The sequence below is a fragment of the Hydra viridissima genome, unplaced genomic scaffold (genome assembly GCF_058129835.1).
Source record: "Hydra viridissima isolate aposymbiotic clone 2 unplaced genomic scaffold, HvirCarnegie_v1 scaffold_1, whole genome shotgun sequence".
Taxonomy (NCBI): domain Eukaryota; kingdom Metazoa; phylum Cnidaria; class Hydrozoa; order Anthoathecata; family Hydridae; genus Hydra; species Hydra viridissima.
Genome location: NW_028324300.1, coordinates 33,257,622 through 33,274,937, shown reverse-complemented (window position 1 = coordinate 33,274,937; position 17,316 = coordinate 33,257,622). Strand labels below are relative to the sequence as shown.

The 17,316-nt window shown below is 28.3% G+C and overlaps 2 protein-coding genes and 2 long non-coding RNA genes across 9 annotated transcripts; 3 read left to right on the top strand and 1 right to left on the bottom strand.

Annotated features, from left to right (window-relative positions):
- The first annotated feature begins 173 nt into the window (after positions 1-173).
- Positions 174-7,117, top strand: LOC145192616 (S-phase kinase-associated protein 2-like). Its single transcript, XM_090075202.1, has 13 exons — positions 174-395; positions 489-546; positions 650-788; positions 915-1,032; positions 1,838-1,875; positions 3,046-3,124; positions 3,215-3,276; positions 3,390-3,488; positions 3,593-3,647; positions 4,067-4,133; positions 4,243-4,294; positions 4,404-4,511; positions 6,440-7,117. Exons 1-13 carry the CDS (start codon positions 240-242, stop codon positions 6,633-6,635), a joined length of 1,227 nt encoding a protein of 408 aa, XP_089931328.1. The 5' UTR covers positions 174-239; the 3' UTR covers positions 6,636-7,117.
- Positions 7,118-7,861: 744 nt separating this feature from the next.
- LOC149894630 (uncharacterized) lies at positions 7,862-8,484 on the top strand. Its single transcript, XR_016448613.1, has 3 exons — positions 7,862-7,928; positions 8,196-8,268; positions 8,383-8,484. It is a non-coding gene; the product is annotated as an uncharacterized LOC149894630 (long non-coding RNA).
- Positions 8,485-10,337: 1,853 nt separating this feature from the next.
- LOC145192377 (kelch-like ECH-associated protein 1) lies at positions 10,338-17,062 on the top strand. Of its 6 annotated transcripts, XM_090090284.1 has the most exons (9): positions 10,409-11,400; positions 11,814-11,999; positions 12,276-12,303; positions 13,062-13,114; positions 15,558-15,744; positions 15,861-16,133; positions 16,291-16,456; positions 16,553-16,710; positions 16,883-17,062. In XM_090090284.1, exons 1-9 carry the CDS (start codon positions 10,813-10,815, stop codon positions 17,017-17,019), a joined length of 1,776 nt encoding a protein of 591 aa, XP_089946410.1. In that variant the 5' UTR covers positions 10,409-10,812; the 3' UTR covers positions 17,020-17,062. The 6 variants fall into 6 exon arrangements, 3 of the variants coding, with proteins under 3 accessions (XP_089946418.1, XP_089946410.1, XP_089946438.1); XM_090090292.1 differs by lacking the exons at positions 12,276-12,303; positions 13,062-13,114 and having other exon boundaries at positions 10,338-11,400; XR_016453320.1 differs by lacking the exons at positions 15,861-16,133; positions 16,291-16,456.
- Positions 16,511-17,316, bottom strand: LOC149894629 (uncharacterized). The gene is made up of 2 exons (XR_016453324.1): positions 17,141-17,316; positions 16,511-17,015 (listed from the first exon to the last, which is right to left on the bottom strand). It is a non-coding gene; the product is annotated as an uncharacterized LOC149894629 (long non-coding RNA).

Here is a 17,316-nt window from a genome sequence, read left to right as displayed (position 1 = left end):
TATTTTAACTTTCCAGATCTTTCATGTTTTAGGTTTTTTAATGCAAGTTTTTTAAGGAAAGGTTGTTTTTTATTCTGATGTGAAAACTAATCTTATAAAATAAAATTATAAATTATATATTATACTATTATGTATTATTATGAAATTAGTATTATAAATTACTTATATTGTTACTTATTGTGATACAGTTAATCTTTCTGTTGTTTAAAAAAGTTCAGGTGACTATAATTTAAAAAATAATGCTTGCAAAAAAAATGGCAGCAATACCTCATCGATGGGGTGGTGAGCGTAAAAATAGTTTCTTTTTATCAAGTAAAAAAACAGATACTGTGCTGTGGGATGATTGCCTAGAAGATGGTGGTGGTGGAGGCAACTGTGGAAGGGAAAGTGTCAAGGTAAAATAAAAGGATATATAAGTTGAAGATTTATTTAAATTTTTTTAAAAGCTTTTTCTAGTCAAGAAATTAAATGTTGCAAATCAATTATAGATACAAAACAGTGGAGAAAAAAAAGTTAATGTATATTACAATAAAAAAATAGACCAAGGTAAAAAAATATGCTTTTTATCGAGTAAAACATCAGTTTAAAGTTTTTTAGTTAAAAAGTTAAGTCATTCAGATAAATAATTTGTCAATTTTTTTTTCAAAAGATTGCTTGGAAATATTAGATGATCAAATCAGTAGTTTCTGTTTATTGAGTGATGAAATCATGATCAAGATTTTTTCTTACTTACCAATTGCTTCTTTGGCAAAAGCTACCCAAGTTAATAAGAGATGGAAAGCTCTTACGTAAGTTTTAAAATTACTAAAAGTTTTTTGTGTTAGTTTCAAGTATGAATGTTTCAAGAATGTTATTAAGTCATCAGGTGTGAATTGTGTGATGTCTATGAATTTTTTGTTTCATTCTCTAAATAGGTATGACAATGAACTTTGGCATAGTGTTAATTTAGACAATTGTCGTTTTAAAAAAGAAGGAATTCTTGGCTCTCTTCTTCATAGAGGCATTGTAGTGTTACGACTGAGTAAAGCAGAGGTTTGTGTTTGTAAAAATAATTTAAAAAAAGATAGAAATTCTATATTTAAAAATCTGCCTTTCTGAACAAAAAATAAACTTTTTTTTTTAAATGATTAAACATAAATATTTGACATACAAAGATTTTATCAAAGTGTTTTTAAAATTATGCAGTATTTTTTAACATACATTCTTATACATCTTCACATTTGGTAACAAGGCAGGTCAAAATATGTTCCATATAATAAGCTTGTATTAGTTTAGGTGCCTGGTTCCTTAAATGAAAGCAGTAACTGGCCTTAAGGAGAATCGACATTCCTTTGTCTCCTAGCATGTTGATGGTAACACTGGCATGTGTTGCTTTCAGCATGCTGAGAAATCACAAAAGATTAATTGTTTTTCTAGTATGAAATTCAGAAACATCTACCATTTGCTAATTTGAATGTTGGTATGATTCTTTAGATTGAATTTCAAATTTAATCTTCTCTGGTACTTTTTTATTAACCCATTTTCCATTTATGTTTAAGCTTGAAGTATAGTTGTTGTTGTTGTTTTGTGTGAAAGATCATTTTTATGATAAAATGATCTTTCACACACAAAAAAAGGAAGAAAAAAGAATGATTTAGTGTAAAAAATATATAAACAAAATTCTTTTTAAACTTTTGTGTAATGATTCTAATCACCTATGATTAGATAAAGTTGTCAGAATCCATTTTGTCCTCATAAACCTTTTTTAGAAAAAAAAATTAAAAAATTTTTCTTTTTCTTTTTATGACAAGTAAAATTATTTTGAATTTTATGTTAAATTAACATTTAATGATTATAGGTATTGGCTCCAATATGTTATGCTGATGAAGATGATAAGTGAGTAAAATAATTTGCTCATAAATACTTTGTAAAATATTTAACAAAAAGTTGATTAGATGTATCTAAGTTTAAAACAAGTTTTGACTAAAATGAGAAATAACAATCTTTTTTTTAATTTTATTATCTTAGTCAATTTGTTTGGATTGTTAGAAAGTTAAGATACATAGAAATGGGTTGAAAAGCAGAAAAAGAAGCAACAAATTCGCAGATAAATAAGTATGAAGGATGACCCCAGGATTAACAACAGAGAAATAACATGATAAATTTCTGAGTATTGTGTCACAAATACTCTGAAAATATTTAATAGAATTAAAAACAGTCACATTTTACATAAAACATTGGTGCTTATGCAGCTATTAAAAAAATGATGGCTGTCATAGCCAGATATTGCATTTATGGTCATATGACTTTCTTTAAAAACTTTGAATGAGGTGGTCTATGGATAAGTAATTTTTAGTGTCAAAAGTAACTTTGAAGTAATTAACAGGAGAATAGAGATTCTTACTAAAAGATTTCAATTTGAAAAGTATTGCATTTGCTTTTTTGTACCAAGGTTTATAAAGCTGTCAGTGGGAGTGTTAGTATTTAGGGCTGCTTTAATTTTGATGGAGTAGGTTTGTGTAATATTTGTACAGGTTGAATCAACCAACCTATGTAGAAGCTCTAAACTGCATGTTCAATCTGTGAACATTCTGATTTATTAAAATGAATGATGGCAGTTTCAGCAAGATATGACTCCTACCCACCTTGTTCTTGCATTCAGAGTTTAAATGTAAGAAAATGAAGTAAATTTAATCATCTGGTAACCTCACTCACCAAATTTGAATCAAATTGAATATATTTAGCTTTTGACAAACAAAGAATTGGCCAAGGTCCAAGTAAGATTCATTAGTAACCTAAATCAAGATGGTATCTAGCCATCTGAAGAAGAGTTTTAACTGAAATTCCCAAATACGATACAATCTTGTTGAATTGATGCAAGAGAAATGCATAATGTGCAAAAAAGTTCTTTGGGGGAGGAGATATTTTAAATGCTAGTTTTTTTTTAAAAAAATTTTAAATGTTTAGAAAATATTTCTTTAACCAAACCTTTTTTAACCTTTTTTAACCTCTTTTAAAAATTCTGTATAAACAATATGTAATTGTTGTTTTTCTTTTTCGTGGTAGGTGTAAAGACTTTTCCTTAGAACATTTAGATGCTTCTATGACACAGTTTTCACAGAATGGCCTCTTTGATTTGCTTATTGTAAGTCTGTGTTATTGAATAATCTTTTTCATTTATCACCAGTTTTACAGATTCTTCCATATTTTTTTAAACATCACCTTTTTTTTTTAGAAATGTACTTCACTTATAAATTTATCCCTTGAAGGGTGTAAAGTTGGGGTTTTGGAAATTGCGTATGTTGATTAAATGTAAATTAACTGGATTGTTTAAAAAGAAAAAAAAATAAATAAATATCATTACTAACCAAAATATATTTGATATATAATGAAAAATATTTTCATTTTAGTGCCATTTCAAGTAACAAAAGACTTCAAGTGTTGAATTTATCAATGGCTGTTGGAGTAACCCCAGCTTCTATCAACATCTTAACCAAACGGTGCAAGAGGTAGTTTCTTATGAACACATTTTTTATCTTCGGTGTTTGGTTTAAAACTGTTTGATGCTTAAATTTTTGCTTTGTTTTATGAGTTTTTGTTTCTTCATTTTCAGATTGGAATCTTTAAACTTGGCATGGACAAATCAAACGAGAGATTGTATCCGTTTTGTAAGAATTTATTTAAAGCATGTTTTGTTTCCAGAAAAATGTTCACTCTGTGTTATTTTGCATAATTTAAGCAAAGCCAATTAAGCAAAGAAAGCCAACTGTTAAAAACCAGAAAGATGGCAATGAAAAGTTTTTTTAAGATTAATTTTGTTGATGATCAACAGTTTTATATATATTTGCTTGGATTTTATGTGACAAAATATTTTTCATATTAAAGAAAAGGAAAAGATTATAGTATTTACCAACTTTCAACTTTTTTTCTGTATAAAATTAAAAAGTAATTTGAACTGCAACTATTTAAAAGCATCCTCAAAAAACAAAAGGTTCTGTAAAGTTTGGGACGCTGTCACTATTTTTCATGTAACTTGTCATATCAGAAGTATTTAAAACTTATTGTTTGAAAATGTTGAATATTTTAGTTGTGTCGCTTATCAGAGTTAAAAGAACTAAACTTGAGTGGCTTGAGAGGCGGTATTAATAGAAAAGGTATGTCTCTGAAATCTTTTTCTTATTCTCATCAATAGAATAAGAGGCTTTAGGTGCATATAAATAAAATGCTGGATAGATTTTATTTAGCCTTTATTAAAAATTTTAGCATTGGAATGTTTGATTACTTCATGTAAAAAACTTAGAGCTCTTGACCTAAGGTACACTATTCATATCTTATTTTTACTATTTTTTATCTTATGAAATATTTTTTCGCATACTCAATGTTAACAACCATTGTTATGAATTATACAAGATGCCTTTTAATAGTGATGTGACACTACAAATTGGTACAATGAAGTTAATTGCTGACAACTGCTTGTCGTTAGAGGAGCTCTCAATAAGCAGATGTTCTGACGTCAAACCCGAACAATTGCTGTGAGTTTTTATTTTAAGTTAGATAATATTTAAAGATTTAATGTCATTTTATACTCGTGAAACGTCATTTTTCTTATTTTATACTTATGAAACGTCGATTTATACCTTAAAAAATCAAATCAGTTAAAAGTATACAGCTATTCACGAAAGTTTAAACGATTACAGAATTTTAAGATCTAATCTTCAGTTTTTCTTGAATAAAAATCTAACGGAAATAGATTTCAAAATAGTTTTTTTTCTAATTTGGTATATAGGTTATTTGTTAATAAAATTTAAAAAAGTAGGTTTCGACTCATCACTGTTTACTCAGAAATTTCATGAAAAGGTAGGTGATACAAATTAAGAGGTGTCAAAAAAGTTTAAACGATTTTATTTAGGATCAATTATTTGCTAATTAATTGATAAATCCGGGGCGAAAATTTTTTTTATTTTTAAAGTCAAAATGAGTCAATTACAATCAAAAAATTTATCGCAACATCATCAGGCAGCTTTTAAATTTTAAAAAATCAATTTGAAATATTGTAAATTTCAAATTATTTTCGATTGCGTGCAAATGGGTTGCAAAGCAGTTTCTAGTGAGATCAAGTGGCAAGTTATTGGTATGGCGAGGACAGAAAATCACACAAACGTTCAAATAGGCAAAATACTTCACGTTTCTAAATCTTGCGTTCGAAAAACCATCAAAACCTGGGAACTTATCAAGGGCATCTCCGACATGCAGCGTACTGGGAGACCATCCAAACTCAGCAACCGTGACAAAAGTGGTATATTCAGAATGAGCAGAGAAAACCCCAGACTCAGCTACAAAAAGCTTGCACAAATCTTCAACGACTCAAAAAATAATCCAAAAGTTAGCAGAGAGCTCGTGAGACGAACATTGTTGGACAAAGGTAATGGAACGTAAACAGCTGCTAGAAAACCTATTCTTTCAATCACGGATAAACACAAACGACGAGTGTGGTCCAAAAAAAGGCTGGACTAGTCTGTAGAACAGTGGGCAAATGTTATTTGGAGTGATGAAGCTAATTTTCAAGTCGTAAACCGCAAGGGAAGAATGTGAAAAGATTTGCAACTGAGAAATATTCAGACAGGTTTTTGCAACATCGTCGACAAGGCGGTGGAAGTTCGATTGGCATCTGGGGATGCTTTTCTCACAAAGGTATAGGCTATACCTTTACAACTACAAGAACACATTGGAAACGTGTTTAAATCCATCAATCAGACACTTGTATGGCAAAAGCAAGCAATTCATCTTTCAACAAGACGGGGCTTTAGCTCTCACAGCTCACTCAATCAAAGAATATTTTTTGAAAAAAAAAGTTCAATGTGATGCCCTGGTGCCCTAGATCACCAGATCTCAACCCAATTGAAAATATTTGGTCTTGGATCAACAATCAACTGACATACTATGAAGTTCAATCAACTCAGCATTTGAAACAACTTTTGAATGAGTACTGGCTGAAGGTACCTCGCGTGATGCGCATGAAATTAGTTGAATCAATGCATAAACAAGTTTATCTTTGCTATAAAAACAAAGGAGGACACTTTAAATATTAATTTTGCTTTTTTTTTTAATTATTTGTTCGAATGTTGCAATTCGTTTAAACTTTTGTGCTTCTTATTTTTCTTATATGATTTTTTGTAATTGTTTTTTTCTAACTAAATATTAAAATTTTTATAATATGTTAATACTCATTTTAAAGCTAATTACTTTTTCTTTAATAAATAAAAAAAATTAATTCGATATCATTTTACAGTTGTTTTTTTTATTAAACAAAAACCAAACATACTTGATAAAAATTCTGCAATCGTTTAAACTTTCGTGAATGGCTGTATATCCAAGTATTACTTCCACTTGTCAAAAACCGATGATTTAAATCCCAATAAAGTCTGATTTTCTAAAAGGTGTTTATGTTATTTTGTTTTAGTGAACTAACAACTTTAGAGAGTTTATGTCAGCTTAACTTGTTTGGTTTTGTAAATTCGGCTGCGCTTGAAAGATTTGCAAGTTTGCGAGCAGATGTTGCAATTAACAAGAGCTCTTTTTCGCCGATTGCTCGTCCTATATGCACTACTTCGTACGAGGGGAAAATTTGGGAAGAATATGCTGGCTTTATTATTTGATAGTTCAAAATTGTGTTTCTGCCTTCTACTTTTTTGAATTACTGCAATGAATCTTTGTCTCTACTAAAATTTTTACATTTTTTCAAGTATTTTTCAAACAGAATTCATTCATTCTCACAAAACCTACCATGTAGGTTGGAGTTATTTCTGTATTTTGATGTCATATATTTATAAGTTTTTTAAAAATATTTATATGGTGTAGGTGGTGTAAGCAGCTTACTCTTCTTTTTTAAAATTTTATTATAAACCCTCGTTGGAGGTTAATCTCATAGTATTTTGCTGTAAATTCAACCTATAGTTTTATTTTGCGAATTGTACATCTTTTTTTTAGTATTTTAACAAAAAAAAAGTTTTTTTTATGGTACTAAAAAAAAGAGCTAAAGGTTTTTTAAATATTTTTTTGAGTTCAAAAGTTTTTAACTTGTAACGTTGGCTTATCCATCTTTTTAGTATATTTTGAAAAGAATTCCTTTCCGTTTTGTTTTTTCGTTGTTTTTTTTTTTTTGTTGTAAGACATTTGCCTTTATGTAAACAACTTTTTCTAACATTTTTTGTAAAGAAATCACAAGTTTAAACTGGATCGCTAAAATTGCTCATCGAGATTTTCAGCAGTAGTTATCGAGATTCTTAGCAGTAGTTGAAATATTAGCACTTGTTGTTCGAGGATACAACTATTCCCTGAAAATAAAACTTATCTATCAGACACTGATTTTGTCTCAAAAATTTAATGGTTTTCATTAGCAAACCATTAGTAACTGAATATTGACAAAGTTGCCTACTTTTTTCAAAAAACCCAAAGGTTTTGGCAGGAAGAAAGCAAAAAATCAAATGGAAAACTGATGAAATTATAAAGTTAAGGAACAGAACTAAAATAAGTTTTCGAAATTGTAAAAAACGTTGAACTTAAATTTCGTACGAAGAAAATGTCCTCTAATAGTCGGGTTTTAGCATCTTACATGATTTCCTTTGGTGCGATCTTACAGACAAATTTGATGCAATTCTATAGTTATTTATTGCGTAGCGCTTATAGTCTTATGGTTTGTATATGGTTCGTTTATAATTTGTGTAATGGTACACTTATAGTATTTTAGGTTGAGCTTCAATCCTATTCTGGGTTGTTAATATTTTTGTAAACTGAATTAAATTTCTAATGCAAATGATAAAAATTTTTCTAACCTCGAAATAAAAGTCTTTTTCAAGATTATAAATATTTTTAGTTTTTTTAGGTTGCTGTTGATAATTTTTTATTTAAAAAAAGCATCTTTGGTGAAGAAGATCTTTGTAGAAATACTAGTAAGTTACATGAACAGTAAGTTACATTTATATATAAATATACGAACAAACCTTAGTATATTATATAAAGTATATGTATATATATGAAACAATTTATTAAATAGCTATTTCTAATACATACAGTGATAGAAACTACATGGCTAACATTTTGAAAAAAATTATTTTACTTTTTAATGATTTTCTATAAATTCTGTATTGGATTTAAATTTGGGGATTATGATGACCAATCCAATTGACTTATTATAACGGAACCATCCTTTTGTTTAGAAGCCGTATGCCTTAGATCGTAATCATGCTGAAATGGATAACGACAAAGCATATGGAAGCATTTTTTCTTCAAGTATGTTGATATAAATATCAGCTGTCATATGTATGTTGATATAAATATCAGCTGTCATATGTATGTTGGTATAAATATCAGCTATAATATTATCATATTGTCTTTTGTTAATAGAACCAACACCAGATAATGAGAAATATTCCCACACCATATTGGCTTCCAGCAACAAATTTTACTGTTTATTTAGTGTAATATAGGTCAAGTTCTTAATTTGATGGTCTGCCTAAATACTGCTTACCAACTGATCCAAAAATATTAAATTTAAATTCATCTATCCGCAAAACAGTACTCTATTTTTTTTTAATGACTACGTATTTATCGATTTTTATAACTTGATATTCTGTTTTTCAATAACTATTGCTAGTTTGTGTTTGTGCGTGGGCGTAGGTAAATAAATATTTTTAAACAGTGTAATAATTATGCAGTAATTAACAAAAATATACTTAAACCAGATACATAATTTCTGTAAGGTAGAAATTATGTATACTTGTTATTTTTTAACAGCAAAAAAGCCTCGTGAAGATTACATTAAAATAAAAAAAAAAAAAAAAATCAGAACAGAATTCTGCTGCATTGAACTTAACGCTTTTAATTTCCTGTTTACGGACTGTGAACAATTAAAAGCTATGATCTATCTGCAAATTTAGATTTGATCAAAAAAAATCTTTGAATTGAAGATGTTTATTCTCGCTTGTCAGTCTATTACTGATCAAAACTACAGTCTATTACTTTTTACTTTTTCTCTCTTTTGATAATCTGAAACTTAAGAAACTCTTAAGAAACTTATAGTACGAGAATTGTAAAAATGTATCCTTAAAATAAGAAACTTTCTAGTACAAGCCCATTTGCTTGGTTTCTTTAAAAAACGTGTAGCGGTTCCGTTTGCAAGATTTAACCGCTCCCTATTTTATTTCATCGGGGATATTTGAAAACGAGTATACTTACGTAACTTTTGTTTTTGAATTATTCCTAAATTTAAAGAAACTACTTAAATCCCTTCGTTTCTTTTGAGCCAACCTGTAGTCAATGTTATAAAACTTTTTCTAGCCTAACGCTAGAAATGTCGTAATTACGATGGAAATGTTACGCTACAACTATTTCAGCGTGACAAAGTTTTTCAATGTTATAAATAATTTTCAGCGTATTGCATCGTATCGTAATCTTTTCGTCATTTGTTTCAAGTGTGTCATAAGATTTCAACTCTATGAGTTGAATATTTTAGATGTCTGTGATTCAAATTGGCGGACAAAACAACAAGGTTTTTGGTCTTGCAATAACAATAACAATAACAATTTATAAATTGAAAAGGTAATAATTTTTAAAAATTTTATTTAATTATCTAACATCATAGATAAATGTTTAACACTTCATCTTTTATACCAACTAAATCTTAAACTTATATTTTTTTAATTCATAATTTTTGGTTGAATATAGACTTTTCCAATATGTATGTGACTTTCTAATAAGTTCTTGATTCGGGTTGACCCTCCAAAAGTTGAACCTGAGCCTCAAGCCAAGCTTGAGCTTGACAATTTTAGCCTGTTGATCATGATTGATTCTGATTTCAAAATTACTTGTTACGGACTTATTTCTAAAATTCAAATTCCCCTAATCTAACAAAAGTTTCAATATTCAAAAATTTAATTCACTGAAATGAGAGCCCCCATACTTTCATTCAAAATTTTACTTCAAATTTTGCCCCCTCCCCCTCCCTTGATTGGCTTGGGCCCTGCTTTGGGAAATACTGGAATAATTTAATGCCACCGCCTGATGTCGTCAAACTTATTGGGAATTCAAAATTGGTAGTTAAAAATAGACAATTTCTAAGTCTTAAAATATTTTTATTTTTCATTAAAAATAATATAATATAAACCAATTATACTTTTACCTTAAATCTCAAATGGCAAAGAATAAACTTTGTTTTATTAGTATTATCTTCTGTTAAAAAAGTTAGAGGACGCCACTTACCTTCTAATACTTAATCAAAACAAAAAAAAAACATATAGATATTGCACAGCGCCATATCATTACGACAAAAATTTGAACTAATGCTGGACTTTTTGTCGTACAGTTTTGAGCGTGACTTACGATGCTTCCAGCGTAAGTTACGCCAAAAAAGTTTTATGAAATCGATTTTTTTGTTTTTACGCTAGAAACTGCGTAAATCACGAGCGTAACACGTTTATAACATTGACTACTGTACTTCTAAATTCTTTTAAAAAGTTTGAAACACTTGGAAAAATATTTTGAAAATTTTCGAAATCACAGGTTACATTGACTCAGATTTTAAGTCGAAATTACCAACTTGGAAATTTACTACGAAGAATACCCCCGCCACTCATATTGCATGCGCTTACTAGCTTGATAAGTTTTTATCGTATTATCTTTATTTTGAGCTTCTGTGCACTATCTGAAAAGACTGTAATGAATATAATATATACAAAAATTTTAAACAATATTAAAACAAAAGTAAAAAGTTATAAAGAGATAGCAGTTATTATTGCATTATAACAATTGTTACTTTTCGATTATGTACTTTACAAAATGTCTGCTGAAAATGTGGAAATGTGTTTTGATATTTCAGAGCAACACTACAAGCATGTGTTTTCAAAATTAGCATTTTTACAAAAAACTAAGTTTCTTTGTGACATTACCTTGTTTGTCGGAAAAAAAGTGATTTATGCTCATAAAATCCTTCTTGCTTCTTCAATCCCTTATTTTCACTCAATGTTTACTCATGACGTTGTGGAGACTCGAGAGAATATTATTACTATAAAAGATTTAGACCCTGACTCTGTTGAATGTATAATAGATTTTATTTACACTTCAAAAATAAATATTACACAACGAAATGTACAAACTTTACTTCAAGTTGCAACCATCTTTCAGGTAAATTTAATCCAAGAAAAGTGTTGTGAGTTTCTTGAAAGTCAACTTCATCCTTCCAACTCATTGGGAATATATTCATTTGCTGAATTATATGGTTGCTTAAAGTTAAAATCAAAAGCAAAGTTGTATTGTGATTGGCATTTCAGTGATGTTGTAAGAGAAGAAGAATTTTTAAATCTTTCCTTAGAGCAGGTGAAATGGTTTCTCAATCAAGATGAACTGTGTGTGCGCTCTGAAACTGAGGTCAGTTTATCAAAGCATTTTAATATTTATCTGTTTAAAATGTTTTTAGATTGTATATATGCAAAATGCCATATATAAATTGTTATTTGTTAATTTAACTAAACATTTATAGTAAATTATTTTGTCATTTGTCTTAGTGTAGTGCTTTAATTGGACATAATTGATTTTAATATAAACAACTAATAATAGTTATTGATTTTAATACCAAAAAAATACCAAAACTCTTATTAAGTTTGTAATATTAACACTGCATTTCAGATATGTAAATAGATATGTATTGCTTTTTTTTTTTTTAGTTATGTCATTGATATAAATACACACAAATTTATTTTTATATTATGCATTGTTTATAATTTTCCTGCTGCAATCTTCATTAAATAGCCATTTATTAGAATCATGTTAACGTTTTTAAGGTGTTCAATGCAGTCATCAGATGGGTTTCAAAAAACTTTCTTCTGCGCAAGAAAGATATGAAATCTCTGTTGTCTTTGGTTAGGTTTCAATTTATACCAAAAAGCTTTTTAGCTGATCAACTAGAATCAAATGACCTTATCATTGAAGATAAATTTTCTATGGATTTGCTTTATAATGCTTTAAATGTAAGTTTATAATATATATAAATTGAATAAAATCTTTATTAATTTTAGAAAAAAATCCTCTCTTCCTGAAGTTTCTAATAAACTTTCCAAAGGGTAAAAAAGTAGGATATAATCTGTATAAGTTACGTTTTTTAGAGTTTTTTTCTAAGAGGTCTATGTTTTATACAGAAAAATGATTATTTAGAAAAATGTATTTAGTTTTATGAAATTTATTTAAAACATTTATCAGTTTTTTTTTATGGTTAATATGAATTATTTATCAAACTTTTAATATAGGTTGTTACAAAAATATTCACTGTTTGCGGTATGATATACTATCTATATATTTTCTCTTATAGTACCATCCAGATGCTTAATTATTTGTAAATTTAAATATAATTGATGAATTTAGTATAGAAATTTTTTTAAAATAGAACTAGCTTTATACTAGCTACCTGAATAGGTAGCAAGTACAAAAAAAAAAGTTTATTCACATTGAAATTTCTATTCTAATGTACTTCTTTAAGTTTGCTAATAAGGTGTTTTTTCAATATTTATTTTTAGGGAAAGACTTAAAATATGTTACTAAAATGTTCAAAAAAGTATTTGGTTTCAAAAAAAATTAATGCCTCATTAATTTAGACTTTAAAACTCTTATAAGATTAGCTTTCATAATACCCTCTCACTAGCTTTACATCTTTATAGCTTGAAAAGATAACAATTGTTGAAATAAACTCTAAGTTTGTCTTTTGTATTATTTAGTCTGATCTCTATAATAGTTTTTTTTATTAATAAATAAAATCACAAGGTTCTGATTGGTACAAGTTTTTGTGTGCATGTAATTATGGTCATTTCTTTATCTGTAAACATATTTATCAGACTTTTAGAATAAGTGACATTTATACTAAAGTCAAAAAACTTAAACCTTTAGTTCCCAAAATAAATAAATTATTTCTAAATTTTAAAAATTGTTTTATGAGATAAAAAATTTTTTTATTGATTAAAAAAAATATTTGCATAAGATAAAAGTGGTCATAACTATTTCGTTGAAGAATCATGAATAATTTAAACTCCTCGTGTTAGGTTTTTCACTTGAAGAGTTATTCCGGCTTTCACATGAAACAAAGACTAAATTTGTAAGCTGTATGAAATACTTTTAAGTTTAAATAAAATGTTTACTGAATGCTAATGTTCTCAAAGATTTTAAGAAATGAGCTTAATAACGAGTCTTAATATTTCAATTGTAAAGCATTATATTAAAGCATTATATTAAGCATTGGGATTTGTTTTTTTGGTTTTTAGCAAAGTATAATAAGTAGTAACTGACTTCTTACACCCTTTTAAAATAAATCAAGTTTTGTGAAGTTTATTAAGATAGAACTCTTTATGCATTTAAAACTGTAAAGTTTTTGGTGTAATAAAAATCTTTATTCATAAATTTATTTGTTATTTAAAACTTGTTATAAAAACAAGTTTTACAGCTGTAATCAAGTATCTTGCGCAAGCACTCGAAAGGTTGAAACAAAATAGCATGAGGAATTGCAATTATTTTTCTGGAATCTTATAGCTTTTTATGTCTAAATATATGAAGAACCTAAGCCAAAAAGTTGTTAAATTACATTGAAGGTATTCTGAGATATTTAGATTTTTGTATTTTGGCGTGTTATTTTTTATTTGACTGTTATATACAATGTAATGATCCTTTGTGGTGCAGTAAACAAGCTAAATTTACAACAAGTTTACACTACGTTTAGTAACATTAAATAGTTTGTAGGCAAGTTAGTTAAAATAAAATAGTTTTCTATAAAAAAAAATGTAGTTAACATGTTTCCACCATCTACAGAATAAGTGAAGAAGAAACAAAATTGCTAAAACATACTAATTTCTAGTTGTTTTTATTTAAGTAAAAAAGTTTAATATTTTTTATATGTAAAGTAACACAATAATAAGTGTTATCAAAGCATGTATTTAAGAAAAATTGATTTTTTTTGATACTCTACCTAGATGAGGTTTTAAATGGATTTTTGTCTCATCCAGGTGGGATAATATTTTTTGAATATCACTTGGCTGCAATTATTTCTTTATTGTCTCTTTCTCTAAAAAATCAAAATTGATTTGAAAGATAATGCTTCACATTATTATTTCTTTAGGTCCATTTCTTTCCTGGGCTGTCAAGATAAAGTCGAATTCTTCAACTCTTATCCATCAAGTTCCTTCTAAAAATTTACCTTATTTTCATTTATGTTTTCATTCATGTTTGTGTACAAGGTTTAGATGCTGGCCTAGTTTTTTAATGTTAATGTTAAAAAACTTAATGTTAATGTTAAAAAACTTATCAGCCATCATTGTCATGTTTGGTTTAGTTTTTGTATTAGCCATCATCATGAAATTTATATATAGATCCACTTGCCGTATTAATTGGCATTAGTTAGTTTTTTTTTCTACTTATGAAAAATTCCTGTTGGAGTCCATATACAAATGACCTGGGTCACTCCAAATAATATGGTGAGATATCTTGGGTTGAAGTTGTAAAGTATTGATGAAAGCCATTAAGCAACTGGCCTTGATCAATGCCAAACAAATTTCCTTGCTTTTTCTACCTTCTTTGTTTTCACACTGATATAGAAATATGCTTGGTTAACTTCCTTTGTCACACAATGTACTCTCAAATTACAATTTTCTTAAATAGAAAGCCATTTTTGTTGATATATTTGGCAAAAGGCAGGATTTTTTCTAAATTTAACTTGATAAAACAAGTTTAGTAAATTTCTTATACCTTTTTTTTAATCTTTTTTTTTTCTTTATTTCAAGTGCAGGTTGCTGTATGTACTCAAAAAGGAAAAATCTCCTGTACTAATAGTAATACACTCTAGAGTACACTGAGAATTTTCTGAAAACACTAAATATAAAAAATAATCATTTAGAGTCCAATGTTCAAATGTGATATTATAAAAAATTAAAGAAATTCTACACATCTGTCACAATGCAACATTTGTTATCTTCAAAAACATGACAAAGTTTTGTGATATTTCTAAATATTTCTCTGGTTTTCTACCAATTCAGAGAACTCTTAAACACTTGCTGAGACAAATATTTAAGAACTAGAATTAAAAATAGTTATATTCTATTACAAAAACACTAAAGCAAAAATGTTTTATTCACACTTACAGAGATTCAAACTCATTTTTTACAAACATCTAAGTTAACAGCTTCTTTTCTTGGGGTCTTTATATAAATTAATTCAAATTCAATATATTCCAAATGACTGATATTATAAATTTTTTCTATTCGTTAAAAACCAAAAAACTAAAGGCTGATACTTAATTATTATTCAATAATTTTATATCCAATTTTAACATAGAGAATTTTGAAAAGGGCTCTTCCGAATATTTTTCATTTGCTTAAGCAGTCTATGTTTAACTTCCCTTTTTTTTTTTTTTTACTGTTAACTGTCTTTTTTTTATTTTTTAAGTTATTAGTTTCAATAAATTGTATAATAAATTATACACACTAAATACATGAGCTTCATTTAAGTTCATCCAGCTGTTTTTTTTTTAAGTTATGATTTATACTTTTTAGGATATTGATCTCAAGAAAATCACTGTCACAAAGAGAAAACCTGTTGGTAACACTGTTGTTTTTTTTATGGGAGGTTATAACAGAAAGTCTTTTTCATCATTTGGTTATTTTAATCCTGATACCGAAACATGGTTTAAGCTTGGTGATATGAACTCTCCAAAAAGTGGAGCTGGCTGTGTGTCTGTTGGTTAGTTCTCAGTCTTTCTTCTCAGTCTTTCTTCTTCATTTTCAAATAGGAAAAGATCCTAGTTTGAAGTCTTTTGTTTACTTAATCTGGTTTTATTAACTCAATTTTAAATAAAGGTGGTTTGGTTTATATGGTTGGAGGTCGTACAAATTCTTTACAAGGAAAATCTGACTCTAATAGTGTCGAGTGCTATGATCCATACACAAAAGAATGGAAAAGCATTGCATCCCTCAATTCATCACGCCATCGCTTAGGTGTGGCTGCTGTTGATGATGTTATATATGCATTTGGTGGTAGTGATGGAATGATTCATTTGAATACTGTAGAGAAATATAATATAGAGAAAAATCTTTGGGAACCAGCTGTTTCAATGAACACTCCGCGTATAGGTAAAAAAAAGTTTGTAATCATAAATAATTGGGCTTTTATGGATGGTCTCATTTTTTTATGATTATATTTTTTATGATTAAAATCTACGATCTTTGAGGACTTCCTCTTTTTCTTATGAAATAACTCGCAATTCAATGCTAAAATCTCTTTATACAGGAGTTGGTGCTGCTGTGCTGGATGGTGTAATATATGCTGTTGGTGGCTTTGATTCTGAAAATCGCCTCCAGACAGTTGAGAGTTACACAAGTGGAGACTTTAGCTGGAAATTTCTTGCTCCTCTAAACACACCTAGGAGTGGAGCTGGTGTGACCACAATGAATGGGTGGCCACATAATTTAATTTGCACAAAACCTTAATTTTTTTTGAAAAAAAAGAATAAGTAGTTTTTCTTAAGTTAAAAATATTTTTGAATTTATAGTCACGTTTATGCAGTCGGAGGATATAATGGAGTTGCACAGTTGAATAGCGTTGAAAGATACTGTCCTTATGAAGATCGGTGGACCAATATTTCATCTATGAATGAACACAGGAGTGCACTTTCTGTTGCAGTTGTTCGAAACAAACTATTTGCATTTGGTGTGTGTTTCAAAATATCTTTAAGGGTTGTTCAGAAGCAAGATTAATTTTTATTTGCTTGAAAAATAATTTTTTTTTCTATGGCAAACGATTTTAAAACTTGTTAAATCGTAGCCTGTTATTTTAAAAGCAGTTCTTTCGTTATTTTAAAACGCAGTTCTTTTGTGTTTAGGGGGTTACGATGGAGAGCGTTTTCTTGAGTCAGTCGAAGTGTATGATCCAGATAATGGTGAATGGCAGTTATTGAACCCTATGCCAGATGCCAGAAGCGGTGCCGGTGTTGTTGTTTGTACCGCACCAATAAACTAGAATGTAAACATAGTTTTACTATTTAATAAATTTCGATGATGTTCGTCTCATTTTTGATTTAAATCGGTGAAGTTAATATTTTCTAAATCAGCAAACCAAAAAAGAGTACGAAAATTCTTACTTATTATTCAAATCAAAAGAGTTCTCAAAGTCCTAATTTTTTTTTAAATACGAGGCGGACGTTACACTAATTATTATATAATGACTTTTCATTTTGTTCTTCACTTGTTTTAGTTCTCGATGTGAGGTACGTTATAGTAAGTTTATAGTTCAGCCTAGCAAGTTCTGATAGAAAGC